Raw genomic sequence first — 14,852 nt, 5'->3', positions numbered from 1 at the left:
TGAATTCCCTGCAACGTGAACGCCATCACGTTGAAGACTCTGCGTATGCATCACGTGAGTCTTTCGTAGTTCTTTCTGTAAAAGAACTACTTGTTCCCAAAGTTTTTTATGCTTTATTGTGGCACCTGTCTCATCTTTGTAACCGTTCTTTATCCATGTCTGCATGTAATTATTGTAAGACTGGACGCAGTAATGCGAATCGCACACTATTAGTGTGGGGAATTCACAATCGCATTCTCAAGCGCCATCTTTAAAGATCTTATTTCAGCTCGCTGAGCTGTACAGTTTCTGAGTGATTCAGTTTTAGTGACCATCGGTCTGAATTTACCTAAGCGTCAGCGACCTTTAACAATCGCGCATGCTGCATTGTTATGTTATGTTATGTTATCTTAACTTATACCGCGCTCAGCTGCCCCAGCAAAGGGGCGTCCCGGCGCAATGCAAGGCACCCAAAACACAACACTGTTAAAAAGCTAGAAAAATGGATCAACGAAAGAATCAGGTAGAAAAGAACTTAAACAAATAAAATAGTCTTGATAGCCCGTCTAAAGAACAAGAGATCTCCAAGGGCCCGGATGTGAGGGGGGAGAGCATTCCAGTACTTCACCGCTAACACCCGGAAAGAGCGTCCGCCGACTCTGCTCAGTCTGAAGCGCGGAGCCGCTGCCAGATTTTGGCCCAGGGATCTAAGGGTCCGTGAGGGTACATATGGCCTCAACAGATTCTCCAATATTTGGGGAGATGAGCCCTTAAGGATTTTAAAGGCGAGGCATAACACCTTGAATTTGATCCACTGGTTCATCGGAAGCCGGTGAAGAGAGCGCAACGCATTAGAGACCGAACAGTACCTTGGCAAGCCAATCACCACTCTGGCTGCAGCGTTTTGAACTCGCTGCAGTCGGGTGAGTTCCGACTGATTAATCCCCACCAAAAGCGAGCTAGCATAATCCAGCCGGGACAGCACTGACGCTTGAACCACTAGCTGCCTAGTGGGGGCGTCAAAAAATGTCATGATAGGTCTTAGGCCTCTGATGATACCATAACAGGTAGCCGCCACCTTCCTAGTATGGCCAATGAAACTGAGCGTCGGATCCAGCCAGACCCCAAGATTCTTTATCTCCGATGCTGGAGAAGGGGTCTCACCCAGTTCAGGAGGCCACCACCTGTCCCCCCATAACTCCGCCTGCTTGCCGACCACCATGACCTCGGTTTTTTTAGCGTTTAACTGGAGACAGTTGGACGTCATCCAGTTGGCCACTGCTAACAGTCCGCCACGGAACCTGGGAGCCTCCATGTCAGGGTCTCCACTCAACGAGACCGCCAGTTGCGTGTCGTCAGCATATGAGACCATCGTCAGGCCCCATTGCTTGACGACCGCTGCCAGCGGCCTCACGTAGAGATTGAATAGAGTGGGACTTAACGAAGAACCCTGCGGACCACCCAGTTCCAACGGATAAGATTTAGACTGGCAGGGCGGAATCGCAACCTTAAAGGACCGATCGGCAAGAAATGAACAAAACCAACATAGGGCAGAACCCATGACAACTACCTCTTCCAGGCGCTGGATCAAAATCCTATGCGAGATCGTGTCGAACACGGCACTAAGATCTAATAATAATAGTGCCGCCGTCCGACCCTCATCAAGCATAGACCGCAGGTGTTTAACCATAGAGAGTAGGGCCGTCTCCGTGCTGTGGCCAGCACGGAACCCGTTCTGGGTGGGGTCAAGAATGTTAGCCCTAGAGAGATGGTCAGAAAGAATTCCGTTCACATGGGCCTCAGTGACTTTCGCAGCCCAAGGTAGAAGGGAAACAGGGCGGTAGTTCTCAGGTTTAAGGGGGTCTAAGGTCGTCTTCTTCAGGATCGGTGTAACTACGGCCTGTTTCCACCTAGTGGGAACTACACCTGAAGATAGAGACAGATTAATCAAAGAGAGCACAGGGGCACGGCATAACAGGGACATATTCCTGAACTGAGCCGGTTTCACCGGATCTGTGGGGGAACCCGATTTAATTTTGAGGCTCAAGATGTTAAAGTCCTCAGTAGATAGAGCGGGCAAAGTAGTGAGAGACTCACCTCCACCCAGACTACAACTGACTGGCTCCACGACGTCAATACCCTTCGGGAAAGTTCGATAGATGGCTTGAACTTTCTCGAGAAAAAAGGAAGCCAGGTCCTCACATTGAGAGTCCGAACAGATTTCCGCCACCGTTGTTCTTTTGGCCATCAGGTCCTTTAGCACCTTAAAGATGAGTTTCGATGGATTAGAACTGTTCTGGAATTCTTGGGCATAAAAGGTTGCACGTGTTCTGCACACTGCCCTATGGTATATTTTAATTTTGGCAAGTAGCATGCCTTTTTCCTCGGATCATACGATTTTCCCCACTCCCTCTCAGCCTGTCTACAGGCTTTTTTAAGAAGCGCTAGAGGGCTGTCATACCAAGGGCTGGGCGCTTGTTTTTCCGCAACGTAGTGTTGTGCAAATCTGTCCGTGTAGATTACACAGGTGTATTGTTCGAGAGGCATAATTTCGATTGACAGAGGACATTCATGTTCATATTCCAGATCTTCTAGTTTTTTCATTTTGGGATCAAATGCGTGTTTCACGTCTGTTGCAGCAAGAGAATTTTCCCATTGTATCCATTTTGGATCTAAAGCTTTAGCATTCGGAATGCTTGGTCTTGTTACTGCCTCAAGGGCTGATACGGCTGTTAAAACAGATATGCTCTTGCCTTGGGCTAGGGCTCTTTCTTTTGCTACAGCAGTTTGAGCCGCAGTCAGAATTTTTTCAGTAGAACTGAATTTCATTTCAGCTTGTGTGTACAAGTGTGATTTATAAGCTATTGGTACCGTTTCTCCCTCATTAGAGGTCAGGTACGTGAATCCGCATCTTCCTGGGATGACTCGGATTACACGGTTGCATTCATTTGCGCGTGTTTGCAGTTTTGTTTTAGTTGACATATCTGTTTGTATTGATCTTAACATTTTTGTGTGTTTCTGAGTCCAATTGATTGGTTTGAAATCAGGTTTTATTAATTCGTAGAGAGGTTTAACCCTCTCTGCATAGTTTAGAATGTAAGTTCTTCCGAAATTCAGGAAACCTAGAATTGGTTGTAAGTTTTTCAGTGTTTTTGGAGCCTGGAGTACTGCACACTTCTCTAAGAAGTTGTCTGTTAGGCTTTTGCCTTCACTTGATAATTCATATCCTAAAAATAGGACTGTGAGGTGGGCAATTCGTGACTTTTTGAAGTTGAATTTGTACCCTTCAGATGCGAATCCAAGTATAATGGTGTTCACTCTTTTCAAGTGTGTCTCCAGGTCATCGTCTGTAAGATAGATGTCATCGACATAAGATATTGCCTCATCATCATACATTTGTAGTAATTCTGTTACCCTTGCTGAAAATAATCCTGGGCTGTTCTTGAATCCCTGGGGGAGACGACAAAATTGCCTTTGAGGCCCCATACTTGAGAAAGCGGTCAAATACCTGCTTTCTGGTGCTATGTTTTGACAGAAGAAACCATTTGAGATATCTAATGTCATTTTATATTTTTTGCGCACGATGTTATTCATCAGTGCTGCACTGTGTGAGTTTTGTACTGCAAATGTTTTACAGCAGATGTTGAGGTGTCTGTAGTCCAAAACTAGACGATATGAATGGTCTGGCTTGGAGACAGGAAACAAAGGATTGTTCATTTGTGAGGTGCATGTTTCAATCACCCCCTGATATTTAAGTTGATCTAAGATCTCCCTGACTTGTTTTTTAGCTTCTTGCTTAACAGGATACTGCCTCTGTGCAGTAGGTTGATTTTTTAACTGAATTTTATGGTGAGGAGAATCCTCATCCCATCCTACATGATTTTTATATAATGCAGGGGCTTGGGCCACTGCCCATTTTCTAGCAAATGTGTATTTTTATGAATTGGAATGTGATTTGAGAAGGCAGGCATAATCATTTCTTCGCCATGTGGGCACTCCCTGACAAACTCTGGTGGCCAGTCTTTCTCTGCTAGCAGTATATCATAGCCTTTAGATAGGTTCTCCCAAAAGAGACCTTTTATTTTCCTAGTTTTGTCTCCTTCTATACGTAATGGTATTTCATATAATTTATGGGGCACACTAACTCTGGTGTCTGCAGTTTCCACCTGAATGTATTCATTCGTGTCCACTGTCTCCAGAAGATTCATCAGGATCTTGCGAGCTATGGTAACTTCTGCTGCGCTGTCTAGCATTGTCTGGCCCATTCTCCGTTCTTGAGTTGTGTCCTCAGAATCCTCGGGATGTTTTACTTTAATACTGGCTACCTTCTTTTTGGGAAATTGTAATTTTTTACTTCGATGAGCAGGTTCCTTGTCTTTGGACTTGATGCGCTCTTCTGTATGTTCTGACCGTCCTCTTCTTTCCGATTTCTGTGAGGAAGTCTGAAAAGATCAAGAGGAACGTGTATCAACATCTTGATATCTGTCAGGTTTTCTTAAATTATACCTATTTCTAAGGTTGTATCTTTTTTCAGAGGGCTCACGTTGTGGAGACCTGCCCCCCGTTCTGGAGATCTATTTCTCCGTTGGAGAGACCTTCCTCTGGACTGGAACTGTTTTTCTCTGGGAGTAGTTTGTTTATTGCCCTCCCACTTCTTTTTTGGAGTAATGAGATTATTTTTAATAAAGCTCTTTTCAGGATTTCAGCTATTGTGGTTTTAGTGGTTTCCCACCCAAACTATCTCTACCTAATTCTTCATAGGATTTTTCAATTAGTCTGGCAAGTTCAAAAGGTTGTTCTGCTATATCTGTTTCTTTCAATTTTTGGCGGATCGCCACACCGTCAATTGTCAATTGGACTAATTCTCTATATGCTTTTGTTAATTCTTTTAGTTTAACTAAAAGTTCTTCGCTTGACATTCCATCAATGTCAGGATGTGGTGTATAACCTGCTAGAACCGGCCATGTGGCTCCTGGTCTACCTAGTGGACCGAGCCTGGTGAAGTGATTTTTGTGTTTTAGGGCACCATTAAACCAGAGCTGAAGCTCTTGGTAGGTTAGTGGAATTTCAATGTCCTCGAAAGGGACGTATTCCTCTGGAGATTCCTCTATTTTGTAGTAATGGAAATCGCGTGTCACAGCATGTGCTGCTGGAAAATGTATCCAGGAATAGAATACCTCTGTCTGCCGATATTCATGGGCCTCTACCACAAATATGACTGTACCACCTCTTGGTGATACCCCATTTTTTATAAGTTTGTAAGTTACACTCTTCCTTACATTGACTGGGATGATTATAGCATCCGGGTCATCTTGCCGAAGACTTGTGTCTTCCGCTAAAAGTTGAGCTGCCAAAACATCTCTTTCTCTGTCGTCGTCCGACATTTTACTGACTGAAAGTTTGCAGGGCAAGTTTCAAGGAAACAAAGATTAGGTGCACAATATTTTGGAACACTGTATCCTTCAACGTTGACTAAACCAAAAAACGAATACATAGGAATCTCTTCCTACTAAGTTTTGGCGGATATTAACCTTCCACCCACTCCAGACGTCTATTGGAGTATTTACGGGAAAAAGGGGTCTGTGTGAAAAGCACGACTGAGTTACTCTAGCATATAGCGTTAAATTCTCGCCTTACCAAACGTTGGGCGCCATGTAGTGTAGTTCCTATATTCCCAATAGGCTCTGCGCATTGGAATAACATAAACAATAGTTTAGACGTAGGACTTAGGTCGACTAGGTCTCTATTGAATATGTTAGACTAAATTATGAATGCCAGCTAGCTCAGAGGTCACTAGAAACTTTCCTGAGTAAACAGGAAGGTGTTAACTTTCCTGACTAGACAAGAAGGGATTAGTTTCTAACAACCGCATAAACATGACAACTTTGCTCCCTCCAGAATAAGGAGTATATCTCCAGAGTCGCGGAAACAATAGATAACTATTTCACTCAGTCAATCGTGCATACTTAGTTTCACCAGAAGCGCAGAGAAATAGAGAGACGGGCGTTTTCAATAAAAGTGGTTATTTATTGAACAGACTTCTTTCTCGTGCAACAGAAGTGAGTTGCCACAATTGCAATACTTTTCATAAAGTAAAGTGCGTACAGTAAAAGGAGTATTATAAAATAATACTGTAAAACCATGGTATGGTTTCTAAGCCATACGGTATCTAAAATAGATAAAATATATACATAGATAAAACCATGACTAAACGTACTCAACTGGTGCTTCTAAGATACGCCTACCCCGGTGTACCTAACCTAAGCCTAGTACGTGGGAAGGAGTAAGTGAGCTGCAGTGTAAGTTAAGATAGTTTTTGCCAAGAATCTGAATCAAGAATTCTCTAAGGATCTAATCAGCTCCGTACCTTGGTTATAGAATGAAGGAGGCCTTGTATCTCTCTCTCAGGACTCGATCTCCCAGCAACCCGCAAGGGTGACTGGAAACACTGGAGCTGGATTTCTCGGCAGGAGAAAAGACAGTGTCTCTCTCAGTGCGTCAAGGGGAGGGTCGGCTTTCTTCGGCACTTGCCACAGCAGGGTGTCGGGCAAGTAGATAGCTGATCTGCTCCAAACCACCGTGTGTTTTGCTAGGGCAGCTGCTGGTATATTTATATTTATACCTGGAAGGTGCCGAGTTTGACGTAAGGTTGGACATAAGACGTCACTAAGAACTCACAGTTCTTTCAGGACTCCAGGAGTTCTTGGACAAATCAAAACAGAAGCAGGGGGAATTCCCGGGCTGCTGGAGGTTTGGTTTGTTTTAAGAACGCGTTGTACTTTCTAGGAGTCTATGGGAGTAGCCTTGCCGTATTTGTACTGCATTGGCTGTGACTTTATATGGATATGATTCTTATTCCTTTATAAGGATATGATTTGTTATAACCACATAAGGGCATAAATCGGGAATATTTAAATAGGGTCCTAGATACGTTCACAACATCCTCAGTAGAGCAGAGATCGAAAGTATCATACAACACATCTTAAGTCATAGTTGAAGCTGCAGAGGTACCTACACACATCCAAATATGTGACATTGTGAAACCACAGTAATCTCAGTTATTAACTGACATCAATCCACATCAGATCCCCCCCTTGTGGGTTCCTTGACATGGACCCTGATGAGTGTGACCTCAGTTTCTATGTGTCTGTGTGCATTGAGCTGTTGGAGGTTCTGGGTTGCATAGGAGAATGTGGTTACATTGCCTTCCTTTCAATTGGTCTCCAACCAGTCACAATCCTGCTAAGGATCAGCCAAGAAAAGAGGAGCATGTACTTTATTTACATGTCCCTGACCTATTTTTCTCACTGTTTCAAAGCACCTCCTCTGCTGAGTGTAATCTAAAAACAGCAAAATTTCTGTATTTCCGTATCTAATAGGCCAATTTCTCCAGGCTGGTATTGTGTTCCTGTAACTCTGGTTTAGTAGGGGGAAAATCTCTGCTCTGGAAATTGCCCCTTGAGGGTAATATCACTAGGGCTCTGTGGTGTGGGCATGCTGCATTAGAAACTAATATGAGAAGACCTCTAGTTTAAGATGATTTGTGATTGAGTCATCAATGAAAAGTGTCATAGTTCAGTCATCAGTCTTTCCCAGAAGGTCCATTATGGGGTAATTGCTAAGATAGTAAGTATCATCTTTGTCCTCAGCCCATACCTCCATTCTCTTGGTTGCACATGACCGCAATTTGACAACTTCTTCAGTGGGTTGAGCTGAGTTAACTTCGATTTCTGCGGTCCATTCAAACACCCTCTTTAGATCAACTCCCTTCATATTGACACCTGTGACATATTGACACGTCCTTTATCCCCACCTACAGCAAGGCACTCATGTCTTTAATTGCAATCAGGACATCACTATTTGAAGGATCGGGCAACGTATGTCGCTATTCTGCAAGGGCCAGGGTACCCAACTGATCTGCTGCCTACTTGCTGGAGTTGCATGTCTTGTAACTGTCTCGCCATCATGCATCATGCCTTTCACTATGGCAGCAGACCATACATAGCTATCTAAACATTTGAACTCTTAGTCTGTGCATTACCAACCCACAACCAATTAATAATAGGCGCAAAATATTTTTCAGGTAAAAGCCTGTGATGGTGGACCACTTTTCTGCACAGAAGATGTGGTTCTCCTAGTCATTCTGGTACTAATATCATTCTTCACCTCATGTTGGGAAGGCAGCACTAGGTGATGTATTCCAGTTCTCTTACACCTGGGCTTGCCCCAGTAAGGATGCCCCCCGGGTAATCAGGGTTACGGGCCCAGAAAGCAGTGTGCAACACCAGAGGCCCCCACACCACACACCCACAGAGGATTGTGGTCTTTAAAGTATTCTTTTAGTGGCTAAAATTGTCCCTTTATAGCAAGAGGTTAATCGGAGACTGAAGTTTACAGAGTGCTTGGTGACCCTCTGCAAGGGAATGATCAATCATCCCTGTGTGTGTGGCAGGGCTAGTGACTTCTTCTATTATGGTCCATTGATATCCTCTTGGGATGCTATTTCCACCAGTTGAGATGTGGACTCCTTTCACTTGTGAGCAAGCTAAACTAAACTTTTGTGATATGATTGGTATTAGGAGGGCCTGTTGGCATCCTGATAATATATCAATGTGTTGCCGATATGGCAATGGGTCACATTGCTCCTAGGTATGTGACCATTGTGATCATATGGGTTTTCCGAGTCTCTACCTCCATCTTTTGCTAGTGCCACATCTTAAGTGTAATTGGAGCACATTAGCAGCAATTAGAACTTTCAACACTGTCTAGGACCCCAGCAGGTAATACCATCCTCCTTCACACAGCCCATGCGGGCTCCCCAGGCATTTTTGATGATGACTGCTTCACTTTAGTGATTTGTTTACTGATGCGACCCAGCTGATCAAAGCCCAGGGCCCATGCTGTTTGTGATGCTGAGCCTCTGCCATCCCACTGATGGACAGCAGGGGTCCAGCTCAAGGAGTACCAGTTCACTAAGGCGACCATGCTGGTCCTGCCCTCACTGGCAAATTACAGGATATGATGTGACCATAGGTATCTCAGTATCTTGCTATCCTGTCCACTTGCAGCTAGCAGAGTGTACACTAAAGATACTAGAACTGAGAACTCCTATCACCGATGGCAGGATTTTTTGGCCAGTCTGTTTTACCTTCTCAGAGTGCATCATCAGTTGGGTCTTCAGGGGTCAGCCCAAGAGGTGCTTTGCCAGGATCCTCTTTTTTTTACTCTCTTTTTCCTCTTCTGATCTACTCCAACTGAATGCCCTTCTATTGCTCCAACACTTTGCAGCGACCATCTCCAGCAGCAGGAATCAGATCTGTAGTGCACCAGTAGCTATGGAGAGTATGATCAGGCACCGATGTCACCCAACATGTGTCGAGTTACTGCCTGCTTTTTTAATGGGAATCTCTTCAGTGGTACTTGTCAACCTTATGGTACAATTTAATGAATGATTAAACCAGATTCAGATAGGATATTTTTAAGATAATTGAATCACTCAAGGGAGCTGATCCTCCATGTGTAGGCACTACATGGTGTTCTGCCATGCTCCCTGTCTTCTTGAGATTCATGACTTTGCCTCCTTGTCACTGACCTCATTCCTGATTTCTTTCAGGCCTTTCTTTAGATCGATAAGTATCAAGCTCCCTTCCCTTTTGCATTTATTTTCCTTCCTCCCCCTACCACCTCTTGCTTGTTGCTATTTAATCAGCTCTCCCTTTGTTTCAATCTATTTCCCAAAAATAGTTTAATATTACAATATTTCATTGAATGCTATAAGTATAGCCCAAAAACGACTGCATTTTCAAATATAGGTCATCTACGTTGTGCAATTATCTGTCTACCAAAAGTATCTCTTTCATAATTCTAAATATTCAAATTCCAACCATTAGGCTACAGGTATTTTGCCACACTCAATGGCATTAGTAGTTAAACTTTAGCGTTGGTGGTGGGAGGGATACATTTGACTTTTTTCCTGAGTTTTCATGTTTTTAGAGTTATTAAAATAACCACACCTAGATGTGTTGGCGTCTATTAACAAATGGCATTTAGTAGTAACTACAATATGCTATTAACAAACCTCCATGCGGGAGTCTATGCCTTCGCATCTCCTATTTTATATGTGTAGAGCTCTATGTTTGAAAGGGGAGATTTCTGCACATGTATACGTTTTAGTAGTGACTGTGGGAGGGAGAAGTGGGAGTGGCTGGAAAATGGGGAATGTTTAAAACTAAATGGGAGGGGTTTGGGAGGAGTAAGGAAGGGTTATGGGAGGGCTTGGTAGAGGTTTAGAGAGGGACATGCATCAGCCCACCAAAGAGTTACCCCTTTCCTATTTTCAAACTGCACTTGTGAAGATACTATAGCGAAATATGTCCCAGAACAGACATAAATGTTTCCTGCTAAGAGCTGGCGTAAGCAAAGCACCAACTGTAGCCACTCACAGCTACTGAAACCCCTTCCCACAAAAAATAATAGAGGTAGATATTTAACATAGGACCCCATAGGAACTAATGTTAAAATAAGCTAGCTTATTTAAATTTTCGAAAAATATATATAAATGTAATTTATTTTCAAAATCAAAAAACGAATTGTAAATATTTGTTTTACATTTTATGAACTTTTTTCAGTTTAAATATATATATGTAACTTTTTATTTAAATTAATTAAATTAAATTAATTTTGTACATAACCTTTAGTAATTTGCAGTATGCAATAAATACCTACATGAAGGTAATCTTTAAAAAATACTTTACATTTAATATACTTATATTTATTATCAATTACATTTAAAATGTACTCAATAGTGCAGTATAGTAGTTGAAAAATGATGAGACATGTATGTGAATGCAACTAGAAACCGACCTTAAGAGAACATAAAGTTTTTCTACTTTTTCCACTAAGACAAGGTGTGGTGTCATTTTTTTGTGAAAGTACGCTGGGCTACTGCTGTGGGTGTGACGCAAGCATTACTATTCGCCTTGGAGTTAGGTCTTACCGCTTGGGCCAGGCTACCCTAAGTGGACCGGTAATTCCGGGTCCAACATTTACCACATGGAAATCTTTACCCTGTTTGTGGAAGTCTCTGCCAAGTGTGCGAAACATTAAATACGGTTGTAAAGTTACTACTAGTAGTAACTTTGCAGTCATATTTGATGATTTTACTGTCTTCCTCCTTTATTTCAGGGCTGGAGACATGTAAGTCTACATTTTTGAGTAAGTTTACACTTAGAAATGTTGAATAGCCAAAAGAAGAAAAGTTACTCATAAGTGTAATAGTAAATGTACATGTGTAGATTTACTCACATCTAAGTTTACCTTTGTGAATAGGCCCCCACTGTATTCAATTGCAATGCAGAAGATTCTCCATCCATAAAACCTTATAAGACATTCTTTACTTTCTTGTTGTAATTAGAAGGCAATCTGAAACACCGTTCTGAATAAGCAAGCTTACGTTTTTGTATTATGCAGCTGCTTCTCTTAATGGTTGGGAAATGTCCACCATAAACTATTATATTTGTAAAGCTGCTAGAAGCTTTGAACAAACAATGACAGTGATACTAACACAGAAAGCATATTCTCCCCTCACACATTTCATATGTATGTGTGTCTGAGATGAATGTTTAGTTTTGTGTGTTTGCTATTGTGGATATGATGGGGTGTGTGGTGTTGGTGATGTGTGCATGATGGCACATATGTGATGATTCTGACGCATTAGAATGTCAACAGACACGGCATGATGTGTGAATATCTGAACTTTCAATGCATGTTGCCAAGCAAGAAAACACACACACATGCATATGCGTAAGGGCCAATGGACTCCAACTACTATAACATTGGTAAACTTCTGTGGTTGGCTTTTTGTTCTATATGACAACCATGGCTAAAAACTACACTGCACTGATGGCATCATTTTGATGAGTGCCATTCAAGATCACGTTTAAGCACTGTTTGTATCTGCTCTTTCTTTCTCTGTGGTCTCTGTCTACGCACTCTTTTCTGGCATTCTCAATATTACCATTCTGTCTTCTCTTTTCCAGAGGATCTTCAAGAATTAGGGATGGATTGTTTCTACAACAATCGGCGTGTGGTTGCCTGGGCTGACGTCATCTTCCTGTGCTGCCTGCCATCCCATTTGCCTAGCCTCTGTTCAGAATTACGCACGCACCTTCCAGAATCCTGCATAGTCTACAGCCTGGTCTCTGCTGTACCCATCCCCAGGTAACAACCTCTCTACAACTTCATGTCTACCCGTCTCTTCCTCTTTAATAGGGCTAGCCATCTCACCAGAATTAAAATGATTCAATAACATATTAAACACAGTGATTCATCTGGACTCGTTTGATAAAGCTTTACAGTTTGAAAGAAGCCATTAGTGTGCGTTGTTGGTGCCTCAGCAGCTACAGTGTTAGGTTAAATCTGTTTAGTGAATTTTTAACATGTATCCATACCTGCACAATACTCCAAATCTGTGGAAACAAGCTAGTAAGATCCATCCCTTCCATTCTGGCACCTTTCTGTCTTGATTTATGCCCTGAATCTCCACAAACACTCTCCCCACCTAGTTCCTCCCCCCGTTCTTTGTTGCAGACAGCCTCCAACTGAGATCTAATATTCCTTGATTTGATGCTACTCTACCCTGAAGAGTGCAAGTGCTCTTCTTTAAATGCAAGGCGATGATGGCTACACTTTACTTCTGCTCTTCGCTTGGTAAAGCGTCTGCTTATAATTCCTGGAACCCTCAAGTAGAGATTGGAGATTAGGCGCTTGGTATTATCTTTACCCTAAATAAACAACTTCTTCAAAGGTCTATTCACCCTTTTCTTTATGGTCAGATTGAATACTGAATGTCAAACATGGCAATAATAGAACTATTCTTTTTCAGCTAGGCTGAAGTCAGCTTTTTATTGTTCAAAGGGCTTAGTAGTGTCCTTTTTATACATTAGTCCAATTTCTGTAACCCTTTCTCATTCCCTTGGTGGTGAAAGCTTGGGTTAAGTTGGGAGTGGATCATATTGGTTGAACAGAGACAGGAAGGCTGTCAGCCCTCCTTCAGGGTTGACCTTGTCCCTTATCCCCAAAGTTGCTCTAGTGTGGCGTTGAAAAGTTGAAAATATTGTATTCTACTTCAGGTTTGCAGCTTGCAGCCTCAGGGAGTCCTAAATCGTTTGTGAAAGGGCATCCTCTTAATCAACCTCTAAGCAACTGCTTTGGTGACATTCAAGTTAGAAATAGTGTAATCTTCATGCACAACTTGGTACTCTCCAGCTTGCCAGAAGCTACAAATAATGTACTGCCAGGTAAAGGACAAATTGAGTCTGTTGATGTTTAGCTCAACTACATATTAAAAGATTGAATACCAATATCCCACTCAGTGAAAAAGTCAACAATTTAGCTAAGCCATAACAGCACATTTTGACTCTCTTACTTTCAATAGCATGTGCTTGCTCAAAATTCCAACAAGTAGTTAGAGTACATCTTTGCGGTGGTTTTGCAGTTAATCATGACAGTCAATTATGTATGGGGTCATTTATGTTTGCAGGAGCTGGAACATCACCAGCAATCAGCAGTGCTCTAGTCTTGCCAAACTCATGGCTTCCCAGCTCTCTATGTAGAGTTGGGGTAGGCACTAGTTTCGCACCAGCGGTGACTCACCTGGGCCACTGGTGTGAACCTTTGGCCTGACAGCCAGCCCCCCACTGTGCCACTAGGTCACAGTGAAGGCTGCCCCACCCTATTTGCAGTGAAGCGACTGTAACTCATTTTCCCTACCCAGGACTGAGCATGGGAAGACACACACAAGCTGTCATGCAGAGGGAGAAAACTTCCTGCATGTTGGGCCATTCTGATTTTTTTTTTTTAAATCACTCCAAGTTTAGGATTTGTTTTTCAGAAAACAAAATTTCTCCAGTATTAGGGGTTTCTTTCATAGATTCACATGCTTGAATATTCCCCGTCGCCGAAGTGGGAGTCCCACAGTAAATAAAATAGCAATAATGATATATATATATATATATATATATATATGAAACCAACAGTCCTGTTCCGACACTGAAAGTCGGAGTTCCTTCAGGTGCGGACCTCGCGCAAACCTCTGTATTACGATACAGCCATTTCAAAGAAAGTTCAAATCCTCAAAAGCGTAGAAGATTATAATGATTTATTTTTCAAGAAAATAAGGGACAAATGCCCATCCGAAGACGCGTTTCACTCCTCAAGGGGGCTTGTTCACATAACGCGCTCAGAGGGAACAGACAATTTATAGTAAACATAAAAGTGGGACTAATCAAAAAAGTGCACAATCACACAGTGAAAATAGCAAACATAAAAGACAGACCAATGCAAAAAGTACGTTTGTAAAATACAAACAGACTCCATTGTTACATTACTATAAAGACCAAGAATTCAATTGATGTTTTCAAAAACTTAATATGAAATTATAAGAGGCAACATATTTTAGGAAAAATTAGATTAGAAGCAAAACAGTTAATGAATGAATAATCTAAAATGTTATATAAACATGCTTGCAATAAATGAAAAATTATTATAATGACGACATAGTGTCCTAATAAAAGTTCATAACTACAAACATAAATACAGGTCTTTGACAAATGTCACTCTATAGAATATATATATTAATAAATTCATTATAACTATCCTGCAATCTATAAACCTCCAGAATTGCCTGTCATATATGTTTAGGTCATTTTAATAGTAAATTTTTTATGGACATAATTCATTCATATGGTATGTCAGTATTAGTGCTCATAAAGTGCCAATTCAAAAAGAATTTTTTTTTTTTTTGAATGATGAAATTAACATTCATAAGTGTAATTAAAATGATACTCACAGCCGAGTAAACAGTGAAGACAGTT

At 41.9% G+C, this 14,852-nt stretch overlaps 1 protein-coding gene across 1 annotated transcript in view; it reads left to right on the top strand.

Annotated features, from left to right (window-relative positions):
- NOXRED1 (NADP dependent oxidoreductase domain containing 1) overlaps nt 1-14,852 on the top strand; it is a 282,269-nt gene that overhangs the window by 170,315 nt on the left and 97,102 nt on the right. The window contains exon 6 of the mRNA XM_078659966.1: nt 12,018-12,198. Coding sequence (XP_078516092.1) covers nt 12,018-12,198 — 181 coding nt within the window. The remainder of the gene's footprint in view (nt 1-12,017; nt 12,199-14,852) is intronic.

Source organism: Lissotriton helveticus, chromosome 9 (assembly GCF_964261635.1).
Source record: "Lissotriton helveticus chromosome 9, aLisHel1.1, whole genome shotgun sequence".
Classification (NCBI taxonomy): domain Eukaryota; kingdom Metazoa; phylum Chordata; class Amphibia; order Caudata; family Salamandridae; genus Lissotriton; species Lissotriton helveticus.
The sequence above is the reverse complement of the archived record's forward strand: the minus strand, read 5'-3'. Positions and strand labels throughout refer to the sequence as shown.